General features: G+C 41.8%; 1 protein-coding gene across 1 annotated transcript in view; it reads left to right on the top strand.

Annotated features, from left to right (window-relative positions):
* Window positions 1–18,461, top strand: part of STK4 (serine/threonine kinase 4) — an 81,335-nt gene that overhangs the window by 10,496 nt on the left and 52,378 nt on the right. The window contains exons 4-9 of the mRNA XM_015418028.1: window positions 1,892–2,006; window positions 6,011–6,175; window positions 6,961–7,128; window positions 8,987–9,124; window positions 11,400–11,528; window positions 12,967–13,153. Coding sequence (XP_015273514.1) covers window positions 1,892–2,006; window positions 6,011–6,175; window positions 6,961–7,128; window positions 8,987–9,124; window positions 11,400–11,528; window positions 12,967–13,153 — 902 coding nt within the window. The remainder of the gene's footprint in view (window positions 1–1,891; window positions 2,007–6,010; window positions 6,176–6,960; window positions 7,129–8,986; window positions 9,125–11,399; window positions 11,529–12,966; window positions 13,154–18,461) is intronic.

Here is an 18,461-nt window from a genome sequence, read left to right as displayed (position 1 = left end):
GGTTCCTCAGGTCTTGGTGCAGCATGGGCTAGTGGGGACAATGGATATGGTTGACAGCCCAACTGCTGTCAGTCCCAGTGTTCCCTCTAAGCTGAGTTAGTGTGAGCCAGCTCAGTTTTTTAGTCTCCGGCTCACATTTTTGTCTTAGCTCAGGACGGATGGCTCCAGAGCAGACTAATTCATGCAGTAGCCAAATCGCTCGCTCACAACTTTAATGCCAGTAGCTCACCAAGTAGAATTCCTGCCCACAAGACTCCACAGCTTAGAGGGAGCATTGGTCAGTACCTTCCCCAAACCCACCTGTTGGGATAACCGAGGGCAGAGGACTGGCATTAGGGCTGGAGGAAGTGGAAACCACTATTCTTAGCCATCACCATCCTCATGAGGGCATGGCCATCAGCCCCAAGGTTGGCTGCCCTGTTCCCCACCCTCCAGAGCCACTTAAGGGGATTGCACAGCCTGCACTGTGTTCCCCAGCCCATGTCTGAACTCCAGCAGCCAGTTGTGACAGTTATGCTCGTGCATAACAGAGTGCAAACAAACATACATAGTAAATATAGCTTTTTGCAGTGGGGAAGGTGAAAACCCCAGAGCCTTTCAGCCAGTCAACTCGGGGCCTTTCCAGCCCTGTTAACCAGCAACCCACTGAAGTCATAGCAAAGGACAAGTAGCCACACAGATTGCCAAAGTATCTTTGCCTGAAGTACCTCATAAATCCTTTGCTATTTTTGTTTATATTACCTGGTTTGATAGAAAAATTTATCCTGATAGTGTCTTGGTGGGGAGAAAGGATTTCAGTTTCATAGATGTAATTGTTTAGTTTAACTTTCACCTCTTAGTACTGTAATGTGTGGCCCACTTGTCAGTGCAAGCATCCCAAGAAACTTTCTTTTATTAGTGTTGTATACTTTACTCATCATCAGGATGGTGCCGAAATCCAGCATTTATTACATAATGTGTCCAACATTTGTAGAATCATGGCTGAGAATGTGATTTTTTTTAAACATCCCAATTCAGTACTTGTCACTAGTCATTAATGGGCTTTCCCCAGCTTCTTTAAGGGCAAATAGCAGCTTGTAGAGGCCATTTCTGATCAGGACCACATCTTAAGACTGAAGTGATATGGTCCCTATGACTCACTTGTTTTTTCCCCTTAGGAGGCTCCTTAGGTATACTTAGGGAAACCATTGCCTAACATATTACAATGCTGCTGTGAGGGTTATTGAAGTAATGCATGTCCTTTCAGTGCAATCCTAAAGCCACTGTCCTGAGACGAAGGGCTTTGAGAATAGATCTCAGTAGGATTATGGGTAAACCTGGTTAGGGTTGTTTTCTTGGACATTTAAAACCCCAAATATATGACTGTTTGATCTTATGTTTTGGTGCAGTGTGGCATGTCACATTAAACATTTTGATGTTTCAAAAATAATTTCTTACTAGAAGACTTGATGTGTTGCAAATGTGCTATTAATTATATTATTGGTAACTTAATATTGTAGATTATTTATGTAACTCTCCAGCTGTGGCAGTATTAGCAATTTTTAATCACTTCTGTGGAACTGAATTATTTCCTTGAGGTATTCCCCCTTGGCTTATTAAACAGGATTATTAAGCAGCGATTGCAGGCCAGGTAAATCAACTTGTATACCCTTCAGAGCAGCTCTGTGTGTCATATACTTTTTTGACATGGAAGCGAAACTGCTGAACTAAAAGAGTGTGACAGAGTATTTCCTGTTTTGAGGTTTGTCCTAAAAATGGAACCTGTATATTGTATTAAGCCGAGGTTCCTAGTTAGATTCTCGGCTTGTTTTTATTTTTATTTGTGTATTCTGTGTATAAAACATTTGAACAATTTAGTCAGTTCAGTGATGTGTTCTCTAATTTCCTTTAGTCCCCATGTAGTCAAATATTATGGCAGCTATTTTAAAAACACGGACCTCTGGATAGTCATGGAATATTGTGGTGCCGGATCTGTGTCGGATATCATTCGACTGCGAAACAAAACGGTATGTGCTGCTTCAGAATGACACTGCTGTGAGGTGTGTCGAATTATTATTTCTATCTTGCCTTTGGTCTTTTGAGCCTAAGACAGTTTACAGCAACACCATGCTCCCAGACAGGTTGAAATAACAAAAATACAGTCAGAAACCACATCTGTAAAGAGGCCTCTAACAAAACTGAGAGACACAGGTTCAGACCCCCCCTTCTGTCCCAGGAACTTTCTAGGTGACCTTGGTTCCATCATAAAAACTCAGCCTGGACCACCTCACAGGCTTGTTGTGAGAAAATGGAGGAGGGGAAAACCAATGTTCTAAACTGTTTTGAGTCCCAACTGGGGACTTGCTTAGCGAACAGGCAAAATGCTTTTTGGGAGGAAAATGGTCCTTGCATCTCACTTGGGGAAGACTGGCAGAGCTGGAACGCTCGTCCCCCCCCTTTTTTTTTGTAAGGTGCTTCTACGATGCTGGAGCAACAACAGAAAAAAGCCCTGGCAGCAAACAGCTATGAGGGCAAGAAAAAGAAGCCTCAGTTATTCCAAGGAGCATAATTGGCTCATGCGTTCATATAGGGAGAGATTGCCCTTCAGGTATTTATCTGCATGCTAAGGATGCCTTTCTAGTCACTAGTCTGATTTTTTTATGACATGAGGTGTGAAGCTTCACACTTCCTTCTTTGTTGCCATAGAGATGGTGGCAGTTTTTTGGGGTCTGTAGGCTTTCTCTGCTACCTCTCTTCCTGGCCTCCAGAGTATATATTTCTTCACAAAACAGTACTGTATTTGCACATATATTGATGACTTGCAGTAGGTGTATGTAAATAACTGTTGTTGAGTACTGGTAGGTGGCAGTTCTGTCACATTAAACTATCTTCATGTCTTAAGTATGTTAAACTAGCACGCGGCTTGAATCCATTGAAGTACAAGACTGCTTGCCCTGTGTAAAGATGTAGACTTTCCAGAAATGTTGAAGCTATGGGGAAACTTATTTTTTCATGAAAAAAAAACAGAATTTGTGGGGAAAAAATATATGGAATAGTTACTTATCAAACCTACACTTCTCTTACTGATTGAACAACACAAAATGCATCATTTGTAACTGCGTCAGCTTATAAAATGGCACTATTTACATATTTATGGAGCTTAAAAGTATAAATTGTCATTTTCTATATGAAAATTTTCAAGTATAACCAGTACTTGAGAAAGATTTGCAGACTCCTGCACCATATACTACTATAGCAGATGCATATTTAATTTTTGCCCTCTGAGAGGTAGGGGAAAATGTAAGCTGAAAGTAGAAAATAAGTTCTTTGGTAAACAAAAGAAAGTATATTGTTTGAACAGAACCTCTCTCATGGAGTCAGAATAGGTAGGACTGTCTGTTTGGATATTAACCAAAACACTATAAAATGGAAAGCACTGAACTCTGTAATGGATTGTCATTAAAGTTGTGATAACATATTAATTGTTGCCAAAATTATTTACAATTAAACCACAAAAAATCTTGAAAATACTTTGCTTCTTTTTTCATGCTTGTAGATTTAGAATGAGTAAAATGCTTTGTAAGAGAAGGTATTTGTCACTCAAAAAAAGAAACTGTTTACCTTGATCTGGATAGCCCAGGCAAGCCCATTCTCATCAGATCTCGGAAACTAAACTGGGCTAACCATGGCAAGTACTTGGAAGGGTGACCTCCAAGGAATACCACGGCTGGGACACAGAGGCAGGTAATATCAAGCCAGCTCTCTGAAATGTCCTAGCTCCACTAGGTGGTGCCAGAAGTCACCATGCCTTCCAGGCTCACAAGCACACACACACAAATACCCCATAATTTTTTTTAGGGAAAATATTTCCTATTTTTTTCCAGTGTTGCCCCACATTCTTCAATTTTCCATTGGAAAAATGAGGGGGAATCATTGGTACCTTCCTAGTATCCAGGTCTCCACATTTTTAGGCTATATGACTCTTTCCTACCCTCCTCTTCCTCAGAGACTGGCCCTTCCTGATGGCTGCCCCCCATCTTCCTGTAGGTAGGGCTTGAGGAAATTCTGGCTGCGATCACACGCACAATTAGCCCCACCGTACGTGTGGATGCCGGGTGGATTTAAAGGGTGCCGTCAGACACAAACATCTGGGAAGCACCCTGCACCCATCAGCAACCTATTTTGCTCTACCGCAGAAGCAGAGTAAAAAGACACCAGGGAAAATGCAGTAGTAAACCGGTTGCAACGGGCCACGGACAGAGTTTCCGTGTCTGATCGCTCCAGCGCGCTCTCATGGCGTCGGGATGGTCAGATCAAGCCATCCCAACTCCATGCCGTTGTTCCCCCCCCTTCTCAGTATGCGCATCATTGTGAACTCCATAGGGAGCCCTCAGTGCAGAGATGCGATTCATTGATTCTTGTTTAAGTGCATCGGAAACAAACAGCAAAAAAAAAAACCCTGACTCACCTGTGGTTGCGTCTGATCATGCAGTGGCGGGCGGTGCCTGCCGCTTCCAAGGACTGTATGATCATGCAACTGTGAGTCAAATTCCTCCGGAGGAAATAGCCTCGCCTCGCCTCCCCCCCCACTTTATCTCACGCTTATGACTGCACCCTCTGTTTCATTGTATCTGAGGAAGTGTGCTTGCACACGAAAACTTATACCTTGAATAAAACTGATGGACTTAAAGGGGCCACTGGGCTCAAACTGTGTTCTGCAGCTTCAGACCAACTTGGCTACCCTCCTGAATCTGTCTTCAAAAAATGAGGTGAAAGTTGCAGGATCATGTGGACAAAAGACACCCCCCTTCCAAATCCATGCAATCTTCGAGTCCTTCAGTAAGGAGGGGGAAGCAGATGCAACCATTCTCCCCTTCCACTAACAGTGCACTTCTAGCTCCAAAAAAATTCTATTGGTAAAAGAGCAGTGCTCATTTTCTCCCCTTCCTTTAATCTGTGTGGCTTTTTACCCACACAGGGCCTGCTACTTTCAGTATCAGCTTCCCCCCCCCAATGTTTATTTTCCATATTTTCCACCCAAATACAAACATTTCATCATTATCTTAGATTACATAGATTTTCAGAGTTATTAAATCTCATTACATTTCTTATACAAATTATTAACTACTTGTTTGTTTATTAAACCGTTAACATGTCTTATCCAGTTGTATACCCTTGACCATCTTTTATTCTGTATTTTGTGGTCTTTACCTTGAAGTAATAAACTCAAGTTATCCAATTGTGCTAATTCTAAAATTTTTGATATTAAGTCCTCTTTTGAGGGTATTTTATCTGTCTTCCAGTTTTTGGCCACTAATATTCATGCAGCTGTTATAATATATACTAATATATCTTGCTTTACATAACCTTTTGGGACAATATTCAGCAAGTAGATTTCAGGCGTTAGCTCAACTTCTATGTTCAATATTTCTAGGATAATTTTATGTACCATTTTCCAATATTTTTGTATTTCACTGCATTTCCACCACATGTGATAAAAGGTCCCCACATTCGATTTACATTTCCAACATCTGTTAGACGTTTGGGGATAACACTTTGCAATTTTATCTGGGGACCAATACCACCTGTGAAACATTTTATAAATATTTTCTTTAAAGGAAATGGCTCTCATAAATTTAATGGATTTCCATATTGTGTCCCATTGCTCAATTTCCATATCTTTTCCCATATCCTGCATCCATGAAATCATAGTAGTTTTAATGTTTTCATCTAGTTCATAGTCGTCTAATAAGAACCTATACAGCTTTTGAATTAGTTTGTATCAGCTTTTTGAAGATCAGCTTTTAAAAAAATTCCCCAAGCTTATTTTTACTAAATGCTTTTGTGCATTTAGTGCCAGTGATTCATGGGGAATGGGGCTTAGTAAGTAATATAATAGTGAGGCCCAATTCATTCTGTGCAGAGTAATAAGACATAACATTTTCTTTATAGACAGGGCAGTCTTGCATATGTTACTGGACAATGTCCACTGCTAGCATCTGCTAATTAATAGCTTCCTTTCTGTCTCTAGATGTTGGAAGATGAAATAGCTACAATAATACAATCAACACTTAAAGGATTAGAGTACTTGCATTTCATGAGGAAAATACATCGTGACATCAAAGCTGGCAACATACTACTCAACACGGAAGGACATGCGAAGCTTGCAGACTTTGGGGTAGCAGGCCAACTTACAGTGAGTAGAAATTGTTCACACACACATTTTTATGACATCTGGTGGAGCTAAAATCAGGATGGGGTGGGGGAGTCTGGCTAAGATAAATGTGTGCAGTTAGATTTTTAATGAAGAAATTGCAACATATTTCATGCTCGCTGGTTAGCTGTGGTCATGTACGTTTCTAAGGCAGGTATGAGAATTCATGGTTGGTGTGAGCCATCCCTAGATTTTTAATGAAGAAATTGCAACATATCTCATGCTCGCTGGTGGCTGCAAGGTTAGCTGTGGTCATGTATGTTTCTAAGGCAGGTATGAGAACTCATGGTTGGTGTGAGCCATCCCCCTCCCCCCCAGGTTGTGCTTAATTTAGCGCTGTCAAGTCACAGCTGATTTACGGCAGTCCCTCATGGGGTTGTCAAGGCAAGAGATGAGCAGAGGTGGTTTGCCATTGCCTGCCTCTACGTAGCAACCTTGGAATTCCTTGGGGTCTCCCATTCAAATGCTAACTAGGGCTGATCTTACTTAGCTTCCCAGTGCTGATAAGCTCAGGCTAGTCCAGGCTATTCAGGCTGCTAAGGTTGTGCTTACCTCGAAGTAATAGCCTCTTAGACTTGATTTCCATTGGCTTAAATACGTTGAGGATTAGGATGTCATTTTAATTCCATTTATGGTGTCTAAAGAAATATGTACTTCCCAATTTCTTGTGTGGACCCCCCCCCACATGTCTTCTAGGAAATTTTCCCTTCATTGCCATACTTCCTTTTTCAGCAGGGTAAACGTAACTTTCCTATTACTTGTTTTAGGATACCATGGCTAAAAGGAACACTGTGATAGGAACTCCATTTTGGATGGCACCAGAAGTGATCCAAGAAATTGGCTACAATTGTCTTGCGGACATCTGGTCTTTGGGCATTACGGCCATTGAAATGGCTGAAGGGAAACCACCATATGCTGATATTCACCCAATGAGGGTAAGTATTGGGTAGACGTTTGAGAGTTCCACCCCCGGGAAGCTTGACGAGCACCTCTGCATGGCGGTTTATCTTGCCTATAGGGTCAAATCAACCTGTTCTTGTTGCATCCATTTCCAGGCCTGATTAAATGAGATTTTTGTTAGCAAAGGAGAACTTCTCCCCAGGATCCAGGAACATTCTAATTGAGTTGTAAACATTCACTTTGGTATATTTGTAAGACATCATGATTATATTCTTAAGCCAGGCTGTTTATAGATATGCACCCCTTCCCTGCTTGTAACTACAAAAAAGAAAAAGGCTTGGGAAACCTGTCATATCCTTTTGATGCATTGGCCAAATCTTGTGCTGTAATGAATGGCATTTGTGACTATTGCTCTCTTAAGTCATATTGCCTTTCACTTGTATGATTTAACCTCTTACCAGCAAATCCCGGCACTGTGCTTCGCTCATTCTTAGTGTGCTCCTTCCTCTGAAGCAAAAAAATAAATCAGGTTTCCTGTGCCCTGACTATTTAAGGAAACTAATGCTTGAATACCTGATGTATTTGCTGGGAAGGAAAAGAGGTGGGAACTAACAAGCTGACTTGAGGAAGATTCCACTGCTCATTGTAATATATAAGAAGCAGACTAAAGCAAAGTAAAACAAAAATACTAGATGTGTAGAGTAGAAAGAATTAGCATTCCTTCTGTTCCTGGCTGGAGATCTGCCTTGATCCTCATTGGTCTTCCAGATGCTGGTGGTACTTTAGCTTCCTGCGCTGGACTCCAGGTATGGCACTATGTGCTCTCTTTGGTGCATTCTGTGACAAAGGATGTTGGGACCCTCTTGTCAATGAGAGTACTTTCTCTTCCATTCATGCCTACTCTCTTCCAAGCATTTGGGGAGCTGGCTACCAGATGCAGGAAGCTGGGATAATTTGGCAAACTAGATGGACATGGCCACAGATTGCTGAAGCCCATGAGCAAGAATTTTTGGCTGACATAGGTGAACTTGCATTTATTTGAATTCAATATTTACTGAATTGACATTCTTTCACAGAACTAGCTTCCTTTCATAAAGCACAGTTTTCACAGATATGGAATAACACAACACAACAAACCTTTATTGGCATAACAGCAGCAGCGTTGGTTCAGGGATACAGGAAAGGAAAGAGAAAGACCAAGCAGTTAATTAACTACTCATTCTGACAGAAAAGACTTTTCCTCCTATATGCACAGTAAAGGAAGTTTGCCACTGCTTTGATGACGTCAACCCTATTTGGGGCTAGAAGGTTCATAATCTTACTTTCCTCAGATTTGCTCTCCAGGGATCTCAGTATAGGACCAAGGTGATAGGCACGTAAATCCTGGTAAAGTCTACAAAACAGAAGCACATGGTCTGTTCCTTCAATCTCCTTTAGCCCACATGGACACAACCTATCCGAGAAGTGTTTTTAAAAATTTCCCATATAGCACAGCTGAGGGATACGGAATAGTGTAATTGTATTGTTGCAGTCATCGGTTGAATTTTTTTCTTAAAATATATAATGTTGGCTATATTTACAATGGCAGTGTGTTAGCGTAGGAACAGTTTATGGGCACATGTTTGGTACATTCTAGCAACTAGTATGCCCAGAGCAAGGAAATGAGTCCCGTATGTATTAAGCTGAGTTGGAAGGTACAGCTGTTGGAGCTTCCATTACATCCAATTAGGAAATACAAGGTTTCCCCTTAACCATTAGTCCAGTTAAAGCAGAATACAGTTCGACTGCATTATGGCTACTGAAGTTTTTCAATGTGTTTGGCCTTTTCTGTTTGGCTTTTTAACAAGATGAACGTGTAGTGGAGGAAAAAAACACTATTATTGTTGCTTGCAGGCAATTTTCATGATTCCTACAAATCCACCTCCAACATTTCGAAAACCAGAACACTGGTCAGATGAATTTACAGATTTTGTAAAACAGTGTCTTGTGAAGTGTCCAGAGCAAAGAGCCACTGCTACACAGCTGCTTCAGGTCAGTACCTGCAGGGTGGAATGTAAAGAATACTTTTAAATGGTGATCTCACCCCCCCCCCCCAGCAATAACATACAGCATTGCTATCTATATACTTCTAGAATTCTGGTTTCTACTTTCCTCGCATAGCAGCCTTTTTGCTGAGTTCCCTGTGCTTTGTCTTTCATAGTATTCCCTGCCTGTGTTTGACTCAGCACTACACTTGATTATCATAATACTACTTGGAGAAGCAAGTGGTTCACTTCACATATATTATTTCAGTAATGTTGTAACAACCTAGTTAAGGTAAACCAATATAATCAGTTATCCCCATATTAGATTATGGGTATGTGACTACTAAATTGTGGACACCCAGTGACTTTGTAGCTAAGGTGAGGTTTATATCGGGTGGTCTTCAGATGTGTAGCTCATAGTGTTCAATTAGTATATTGTACTGAGTGCTTATCTCTTAGAGAAAGCTAACCATTTTAGAAGAAATCTTAACCTCTGTCAGCTTGAAGGGTTGAGTTGAGTAACAGCACATAACCAAAAGAAGGGGGAAATCGTGTTTTAATCACCTCCTACAGAGGGAGAAAGATGCACTGAATGCCACCAATGACTATTGTAATGTTTTTATTTGTAACAGCTTAATTGACTGTTGTATAATTAATTTGTTGTATGTTTTAACTTGATGTACACTGCCCTTCAGGAAAGGGCAGTTTAGATATTGAATAAATAAATAAATGAAGTATATTAGAACATAAAAACATAACATCAGACCAAAAGTCTATCCATTCCAGCATCCTGTATCACACAGTAGCCAACCAGTTCCTCGTGAGGCCTTCCCCTGATGTTGTTTCCCATCTCCGGGATTCAGAGGATTAGTGCCTCTGAATGTGGAGGTTCCCCTTAGCCATCATGGCTAGTAGCCATTGATAGACTTAATCTCCATGAATCTATCAAATCCCCCTTTTAAACTGTTTATTCCTGTGGCCATCACTACATCCTCTGGCAGCTAATTCCACATTTTAATCAATTTCTGTGTAAAGTAGTGTTTCCTTTTGTCTGCCCTTAACCTATTGCCCCTCAGCTTCATTGAATGTCCTCGAGTTATTGCATTTTGGGAGAGAGAGAAAAGGGTCTCTTTGTCAGCTCTCTCCAACCCATGCATAATTTTATAAACCTCTATTGTGTCCCCCCTCAGTCGTCTCTTTTCTAAACTGAAAAGTCTCGGGGTGATTTCCAACAAGTGCTGCTCCGCGCTCACTCTTCTCTTTGGCCCAATGGTACATGTCAATTTCACACAAGCTGCTGTGCTGCCGCATTTTGCCCCACAGCTTCGTGCAATTTCCCCCGCGTCTACTCAATCCTGTTTTTTGAGGATTGAGTAGATGCGGGGAAAATCGCGTGAAGCTGTGGGGCAAAATGCGGGCCGCGCAGCAGCTTGTGTGAAATTGACACATACCATGGGGGCAAAGAGAAGAGTGAGCGTGGAGCAGCGCTTGTGGGAAATCAGTGATTCGGCAATGTAACATACTGCTTGGTATGGCTGTATAATGTCCTCCCGAGGAGTTCCAAGGAGCAAGACAAGCATCTAACAGGGTACTCTGGGTATAGGATGCCGTGCTCTGTTCCAGGATATCAGGCTAAAGCATCTATTGGATTCCTGCTTTTTTTTCTGCTTTTGTTTTGCAGCTGTTTTGAGATTGCTAACAAGCAGACTTTAAATTTTGCATGTCCTTAATTCAGAGGCTTGCTCCCAAGTCCCCGTGCACAGGACAGCAGATTGTCAGATCCCTTGTTGGGAGGAAGGGTGTCTCTGGAGGTCAGCCATATGTTGGGTAGCTGTATTCATTGGCAAGCTTCCTTTGTACCTTCTATGTATTTCCCATTGAACTGAAGTACTGCTTATTTTATCTGTTTGCAAAATTAAGAACAAACTGCGTTCAGATGTCTTACTCAAACTGTAATGAAGTGAAAATGTGCACGCGCTGGACTTCTTGTTCAGACTGTGCACCTCACTTTTCTTCCCCCTCCATTTCAAATGTGGAGAACTGGAATTAAAAAACAATTCTGGTTATCCTTGATACACAAATTAAGGAATGTAAATTGAGTTAAATCTCTCCTGCCCTCAGCTGATAATTGTCATGCCAGGTTTAGATTTCAGAGTGGGGAGGGCTTCAACCTAATTAATTAGATTATCATAGCTCTCAGTAGAAATTTTTTGCTGCTGCACTTCAAATGAAATTGTAGATATAATGTATATATATATATATATTTTCAATGTGTGTTTTAGCACCCATTTGTTAAAAATGCCAAAGGAGTTTTCATTCTACGAGATCTAATTAATGAGGCAATGGATATTAAACTGAAAATTCAGGAAGCTCAGCAGCGTGAGTTGTATCATGATGATGAAGAAAATTCAGTGAGTATTAAAACTGCAAAAAAAACCTTGTATAGCTTTTGTTGCTCTTCTATGGCATTGTTGATTTTTCTGTATTTAACTCACTTGGTTGTTAGGCTTTTCCAGTCATCTCTCAGGAGAAACTTTCTCCCGGGATCCTCAATTTTAGAACCAGCTCTAAGCAGGTGAACCATGATAAGGAGACAGGATGGTTGGTTCTGTAAGCTTTGTCCTCTCAGAAGAAGAAGAGATCGGATTTTTACCCCGCCCTTCACTTGGAGTCTCAGAGCGGCTTACAGACTCCTTTCCCTTCCCCTCCCCACAACAGACACCCTGTGAGGTGGGTGGGGCTGAGAGAACTCTGACACAAACTGCTCTTTTTCAAGGACAGCTGTGCCAGAGCTTGTGACTGACCCAAGGTCACATCAGCAGGTGCAAGTGGAGGAGTGGGGAATCAAACCCGGTTCTCCCAGATTAGAGTCCGCACACTTAACCACTACACCAAACTGGCTCACAGTATAGCTGCTTGAACAATAATAGTGCTGAACTGGTTCCACTACTTATTTCAAGCCTCAAGCATTGCTGGTTTGATGGCCATGGAATACTGGCAGCCAAAAAGAAGGTGAGAACCAGCCATAGCAAAAGATGCTAAGGAAGAGATGAAACCAGGCAGACACTTGGAAAATATCTTAGTTGCCTTCCTGTTTGCCCCAACCCATGAGTCTCCGACCCTCTCTGCTTTATATTTAATTATTAGATTGGGCTCTGACTAGAGCAGCGGTCCTCAACCTTTCCAGAGCCAGGTCCCACCTTTAGTTGCCAGATGGTAGCATGGGATCCACTAAGCTTGTTAAGTGCTTGTGACTCAGGTCGTGGAGGTCCATCACCCTCTTAAGAGTCCCAGTCAGTGAGTGGAAGTCCACTGGGTTAGAGGACATCACTTCAGTCATAGTACCTTAAAAACTACTTCAAGCCCTGTTGAACTGAATATGGCAATTGTGCTGGCCAAGAACATCTCAGGATTGCATAGGATTAGTGTAGTGGCTTCTGTTGTAACAGCAGAATTTCAGTGTTTTTTAGCTTGTAGTTATATTAGATACAAATTATTTAAGAATGAGTTTTAATTCAGGGGTATAATTTTATTTAATTCTGCAGTTTACTCAATAACCTTGTTTTGCAAAAAAAATTTAACTATCCCTAGATTGTCTTTCCTGTGTTTCTGACTAAATAGGAAATTTCATTCTTCAGAACTGTGTATCAAGCGTCATTCTGTTGATTGAGAGGGAAAGGAACAAAGAGGATGCTGATACTTGATGAGCCAGGATAAAATTTGCAGCACCAACAATTAATGTTGCTTGCATTTTTAGTGGATATCTGAGAGTTAATATTTTGTGTAGATTTATTGAGATGGCAAAGGAAGACATCATTCAGAAGTGTGTTTCTTGCATCCCGTGTTCAGGAAGAAGATGAAACTGACTCTAGGACCATGGTGCGGGCAAGGGGACAGGAGACGAGTACGATCAGAACTGCTTGTGGAATGAGTGAAGGCATTAATACCATGATAGAATACAATGACACTTTGGAATCTCAACTGGGGACAATGGTCATAAATGCAGAAGATGAAGAAGATGAAGGGACAATGAAGAGTAAGTGGTCTGGTTTTAATTTAGGAGCTCAGTCATACAAAAGTAATCTCTAATGTAAGGATGCTACCAAGAAATGCAGCAATCTGAATGATTCTTGTGTTCTGTGATGTTTGGTGGGTTTCCAGTCTTCAACAGCAGTAAGTTTCCTGGCTTAGAAAAGTAAGATGGGGGCTGCTCCAAGAGAAGCCCAGACTGTGTTCCTTATAGTGTTACTTGACAGAAATGATTTTTTTTAATTGCAGCAAAATGGCTTTTTATGCTGTCTATGAAACTTCAGTTTTGTCTGATGCACAGGTCTAAAGAGTTTCAAGTAGACTCAAGAGGTTTTTTACATTTGTTTCTCAAATAGTAGTCTTCCTGTTCTACATTTCAAAATGTGCTTTTGAATCAAGGGCACTTTCCAGCAATTTGTGATGTGGTACAGTGAAGTCTGTTCAGAGAGAGATGTGAAAAGATCAAGACCGCTATGCAAGCCCTTAGGTATGCCTAAAGCAACTCTTGGATCCTGTCCTGGTTCTGCCAGCTATCCATGCTTGAGTTGGAGTGGAATCCAGAGGGTAGTCTCCTTACACTGTGAGCATCTGGCAGGGATAAATATCAGCTTTCTACTACTGGAGTGGTAATATGTCAGTGGCACCAGTCCTTGTGTGCATATTTTCATTTCACAAAATAGGGAAAATATCTGCTTAAGAGTTGTACTCTTCAGACCCGTGTTCTTTTCCTCTCTACTCGAATACTAGAAATACTGTAATACTCGAATACTGTAAGCACCTGCTTCACCCTCCATCAAAAATTTAGCATTCACTTGCTCACACCTCTCTGCACAGGGAAGGGAACTTGGACTGAAAAGTCAAATCAGTGGTGCCCCACACTCGTTCCTGGGAAAAGGCTGCTTACCATTGAAACTGGCCAAAGCCACATGAGACGTCTCCTGCTGCCCCCTCCAATTTCTAGGAGGAGGAGGTTTGAATGGAGCCATGCTCAACATGGCAACTCCTTCCTTTGCAGCACTCCTGCATCCATTCATCCTTCAAAGGGGAACTTGTAATAGGAGTCAGTGGAAAGCCACAGTGGCTCCTCAACACCCTACTAGAAGTCTGGTAACCAGGTGCCTGACCGTTTCATCCTCATCTGGTTACAGGTTAGCCTCTCTTTGACAGTGTTACCACATCAGTCCCGAAGTAAAACCTTTTTAAAAAGCACAGTCCACATATAATGTCTTTTATTAGGACTAAGCAAATGACACATAACTGGCAAACTTGTGGTGTTCTTCAGAAATCTTCATCAGACTTCAAGCTTGAGGGTGATCTTGAAAGTTCACTCTCCATTGTATGTCGTTTGGTTAGTTTTAATAAAGGGAATAATGTAGATTGTGTTCTGTTTCTTTGGGTTTTGTCATGTTAGGTTTGGTTGGGTCAGATGCCAGCTTAGCCATAATGAGGAGGGAAATTTGCCAGGATGCTGGGCATTATCATACCTGGCTACTTGCTCTTAACCAGCAGGTAGTTTGTTGGGCACATCTCCCATCAGGAGGTTCTGTGAGGTAGAACCAGTTCAGACATGCCAGAGATCATGGCATTGGCTCTTCCCTCCGCCACCCCACAGCTGGGATGGGAACCTCAACCATATGTCCTTTGTATCTTCTGTAGGCAGAGTTCTTCCCTCTCCTGGGTATCAGCATGGTGGGGCTGGGGTGGGTGAGACAAAGAGAAAGGTGACTAGTTGTAAGGATGCTCCTTTCCAAGAGAGCTGATTTAGAGTTGAATAGAGAAGGGGACTGTTGGATGACAATTATTTCCTTCCTGCTCCCACTCGATGTTGTATATTTAGATCTAACTTCAGCCTAGTGATTCAGGCTCAGGCACTTGAGGTCTTTCAGTTAGGAGATCCCACAGTCTCTGGGGCACTTGCTCCAAGGGGCACTCAGCCTCAGGATTCATCTGAAGCTTTCTCTCCACAACTTGACTGAACCAGTTAGTTCCATTCCTGGCCTTTTTCTGTTATATCCAGGAAAACAATGTGAGTTAAACTTCCCTTTCCCTCGGAATAAAACTACTAGTTGAATGTAATACTGAATTGTAAAACACACAAGTGGGAATGTTTTTCTTTATACAACAAGTTATTAAAATGTAGAATTTGCTGCCAGAAGATGTAGTGATGGCTACAGGCATAGGTGGCTTTAAGAAGGAATTGGACAGATTCATGAATTAGACAATAATTCTAAAGTCAAGCAATAGTGACTGAAAGGAACCTGCACGTTCAGAGGCAGTCAACCTCTGAATCCCAGTGTCAGGAGGCAACATCAGGGGAAGGCCTCAGCCTCTGTGCCCTGTTGTTGGCCTTCCAGAGTAACTAGTTGGCCACTGTGTGAGACAGGATGCTGAACTAGATGGGCCACTGCTCTGACCCAGCAGGGCTCTTCTTAAAGTTGTAATTTAGGAATGCTGTGAGGTTCTCAGCTTTAAGCCCTGGGGCAGCTGTTCCAGTGGCTGAACTTTAGTTGTAAGTGTCTAAACAAGTAAGGCAAAAGTTAGTGATGGCTTAAGTTTGACACAGATGTGTGTTGAGGAAGTTATTGTAAGTGCCTAAATAAAATATAGGGCAGGCGGCTCTTGTTAACCCCCAGAGCAGTTTGGGAACAGAGCAGCACTATTGGAAAGCATTTTCCCCCATGCATTTAATTTCAAAGAAGGAATTGGTTTGCACTGTGTGGTGTGTATCCTTTTTTTCTGTATGCCACATGCAGACTTTTTTCTTTTAAGTGTCAGGCAAACTTCAGATGGTTTTATTTGGACATGGAATAAAAATGGGAGGAAGAACAAAAATAAGTTTTGTTTTTAAGTACGCTAAGCAGTACTTCAGCCTAACTTGCTTAGAATCCCTCAGTTTGAGTCCATTGAAATTTTAATTATCACACAGCTTGCTATTTTTTCCTGCATGTATATTTCTTTAATACGTCTACATATGCTTTCAGGGAGGGGGAGGGGGTTTGTTATAGAGATTTGTAATGCTGCTGATTTAAAACTGATTTGCTGTTTCCAATGTGTTTATTCAGGCAGGGTGCACATTCAGTTGTGAATTTTATGTTTTATGTTTGCGTGTGAATGCCCTGTAGAAACATATCTGATAAATAAAATAAATTATTTATGATGAAGCATGATGCTAAAGTACTTTTGACAGTTTTGAACCAAAAGAGGGAGCTCCAGCACAGCTTTCGTAATAGAAAGTCTTTTGCACAACATCTTAGGATGGTTGATTTCTCCCATGTTATCACTGATAATAAATATTCAGCTAATCTTCTCCAAAGGATACAGAAGAGGAACTTCATAGTTCTGTAGTTGAATACAGTGAAAGTTCAGTTGTCTGGTTGTTGGCTATTTCTTAGACATGGGTCACTGTACTCCTAGACAACATAAGACCTGTGGGTCAGTTCTGAATTCATCCTGGTTTGCTGTCTGTTATCAGCATTCCAAAAAACTCCATTGCTTGCAGATTTTACCCTAATTATTTGTGGGGGCTTCTGTGACCCACCCAAGTCCCTCAAAAGTAGCAGTGGGAGAATGTAGTCACTGTGTCTCCCTTGTGTGACCTTCTCCATGGATTCAGAGATGTTCAGAAGTGAAAAGGTCAACCGCAAGGGAAGAGTCAAGTCAGAAGGACAACAGAAGCAGTGAAAGCCCTGTGTTCAATTTATTTTCTTAATTTGTACTTTGCCTTTCTCCCTAATGGGGACCCAAAGCCACTTATACTGTTTCCCTTTCCTCCATTTTATCCTCACAACAACCCTGTGAGGTAGGTTAGGCTGCAGAAGTGTGACTGGCCCGAAGTCACCCAGTGAGCTTCCATGGCACGAGTGGGGATTTGAACCTGGGTCTTCCAAATACTAGTCCAACATTCTTAACCCACTACATGACCCTGGCTCTCATAATCCCCTTATGAAGATTAGGTATCCTTCTAAGTGCAGAAATCTGTCTTGTATTTAAGAGCTGTATATGTTTACAGCATGCTCCCCTTTTCTTTAAAAACATTTCACTCATTCCAGAAGAGAAAATATTTCATAGAAGTTTTTTCTGTATTCCCCAACTTTGGAAGGGGGGGAGGCCTCAGGAGAAAAATGGGGGGGGGAGTCCCTCCCTTTCCCCGGGCCTTCTCATCTATAAGTAGGAGACATCGCCTAGTGGTAGAGCCTGTGCTTTGTATGCAGAAGGTCCCAGGTTCAGTCTCTGGCATCTGATTTCAGGTAGCAGGTCAAATCAGTACTGAGCAAAGTAGATTAATGGTCTGAACTGTATAAAACAGCTTCATATGCTTAGAGAGCAAAGAGAGGGTCTGGCAAAAAGGACAGTCAGATTTAAAGTTGCAACAAATGTTTAACAAAGCAATCCTTACCTTCGTGCATTAATAAAAATGGCAGATGATTAAAGTGTTGCATCCCTAATCTGTATTGACCTGGAGTTGCCAACTCCAAACTAGGAAATTCCTGGAGAGTTTGGGGGTGGAGCCTGAGGAGGGTGGGCTTTGGGGAGAAAGGGACCTTTGTGGGATATAATGCCCTATAGGTCACCCTTCAAAGAAAGTAGCCATTTTCTTTGGGGGAACTGATCACTGTAGTCTGGAGACCAGTTGTATTTCTGAGAGATCTCTAAGCTTCACCTGAAGGTTGGCAACTCTGGCCAACAGGCAAAGATCCTTCATGGTGCTATTACAAAACGGCAAGGACTTGCAGAGGAAATCTCATCCTTCCCCTCCCACCCACTATTTCCCCTTTCCCTTCCTTGAAGGCCCCCATAGCTTCTTTCCTTTTCTGCTTCCTTCTCTTCTTCCCATCCACCAGCCAAGCTACTTTTTTTTTTTTGGTAAACAAATTTTATTTTCAATAGGAACTTAACATCCAACAATATTCATTTTCATTTTCCCTTCGTTTACCCCGTTCCCCTTACCACCCCTTCCTCCTGTGGCTTCCCGCAATGCTTCCACCCTTCCACCCACATTATAATACGTCATCAGTTAAATCATTTTTCTTATCACTACTGCCTCAAGATAACATCAATTAACCTAATATTGTTCTAAACATATTAAATTTTGTTTCACATCCCAGTTCTTTTCCATAGCCAAGCTACTTTTATTTGCCTCCCCCTTTCAGTTTTCCTTCCCTGTGACACTCTTTACCTGGAAAAACTATGACCCAATTGGGCGGTGCCAGCTACTGGCCCAGACCAAAGTTGTGCAGGGCCAGAACCATAAGGATTTATGTGGGGCACTTCGTTTTCCCCTGTATCCCCTACGCCCACATTACTTCCTCTTTCCC

This window comes from Gekko japonicus, unplaced genomic scaffold (assembly GCF_001447785.1).
Source record: "Gekko japonicus isolate JY-2015 unplaced genomic scaffold, Gekko_japonicus_V1.1 scaffold1270, whole genome shotgun sequence".
Lineage (NCBI taxonomy): Eukaryota > Metazoa > Chordata > Lepidosauria > Squamata > Gekkonidae > Gekko > Gekko japonicus.
Note: the sequence above shows the minus strand (reverse complement) of the source record. Positions and strands in the feature narration are given on the sequence as shown.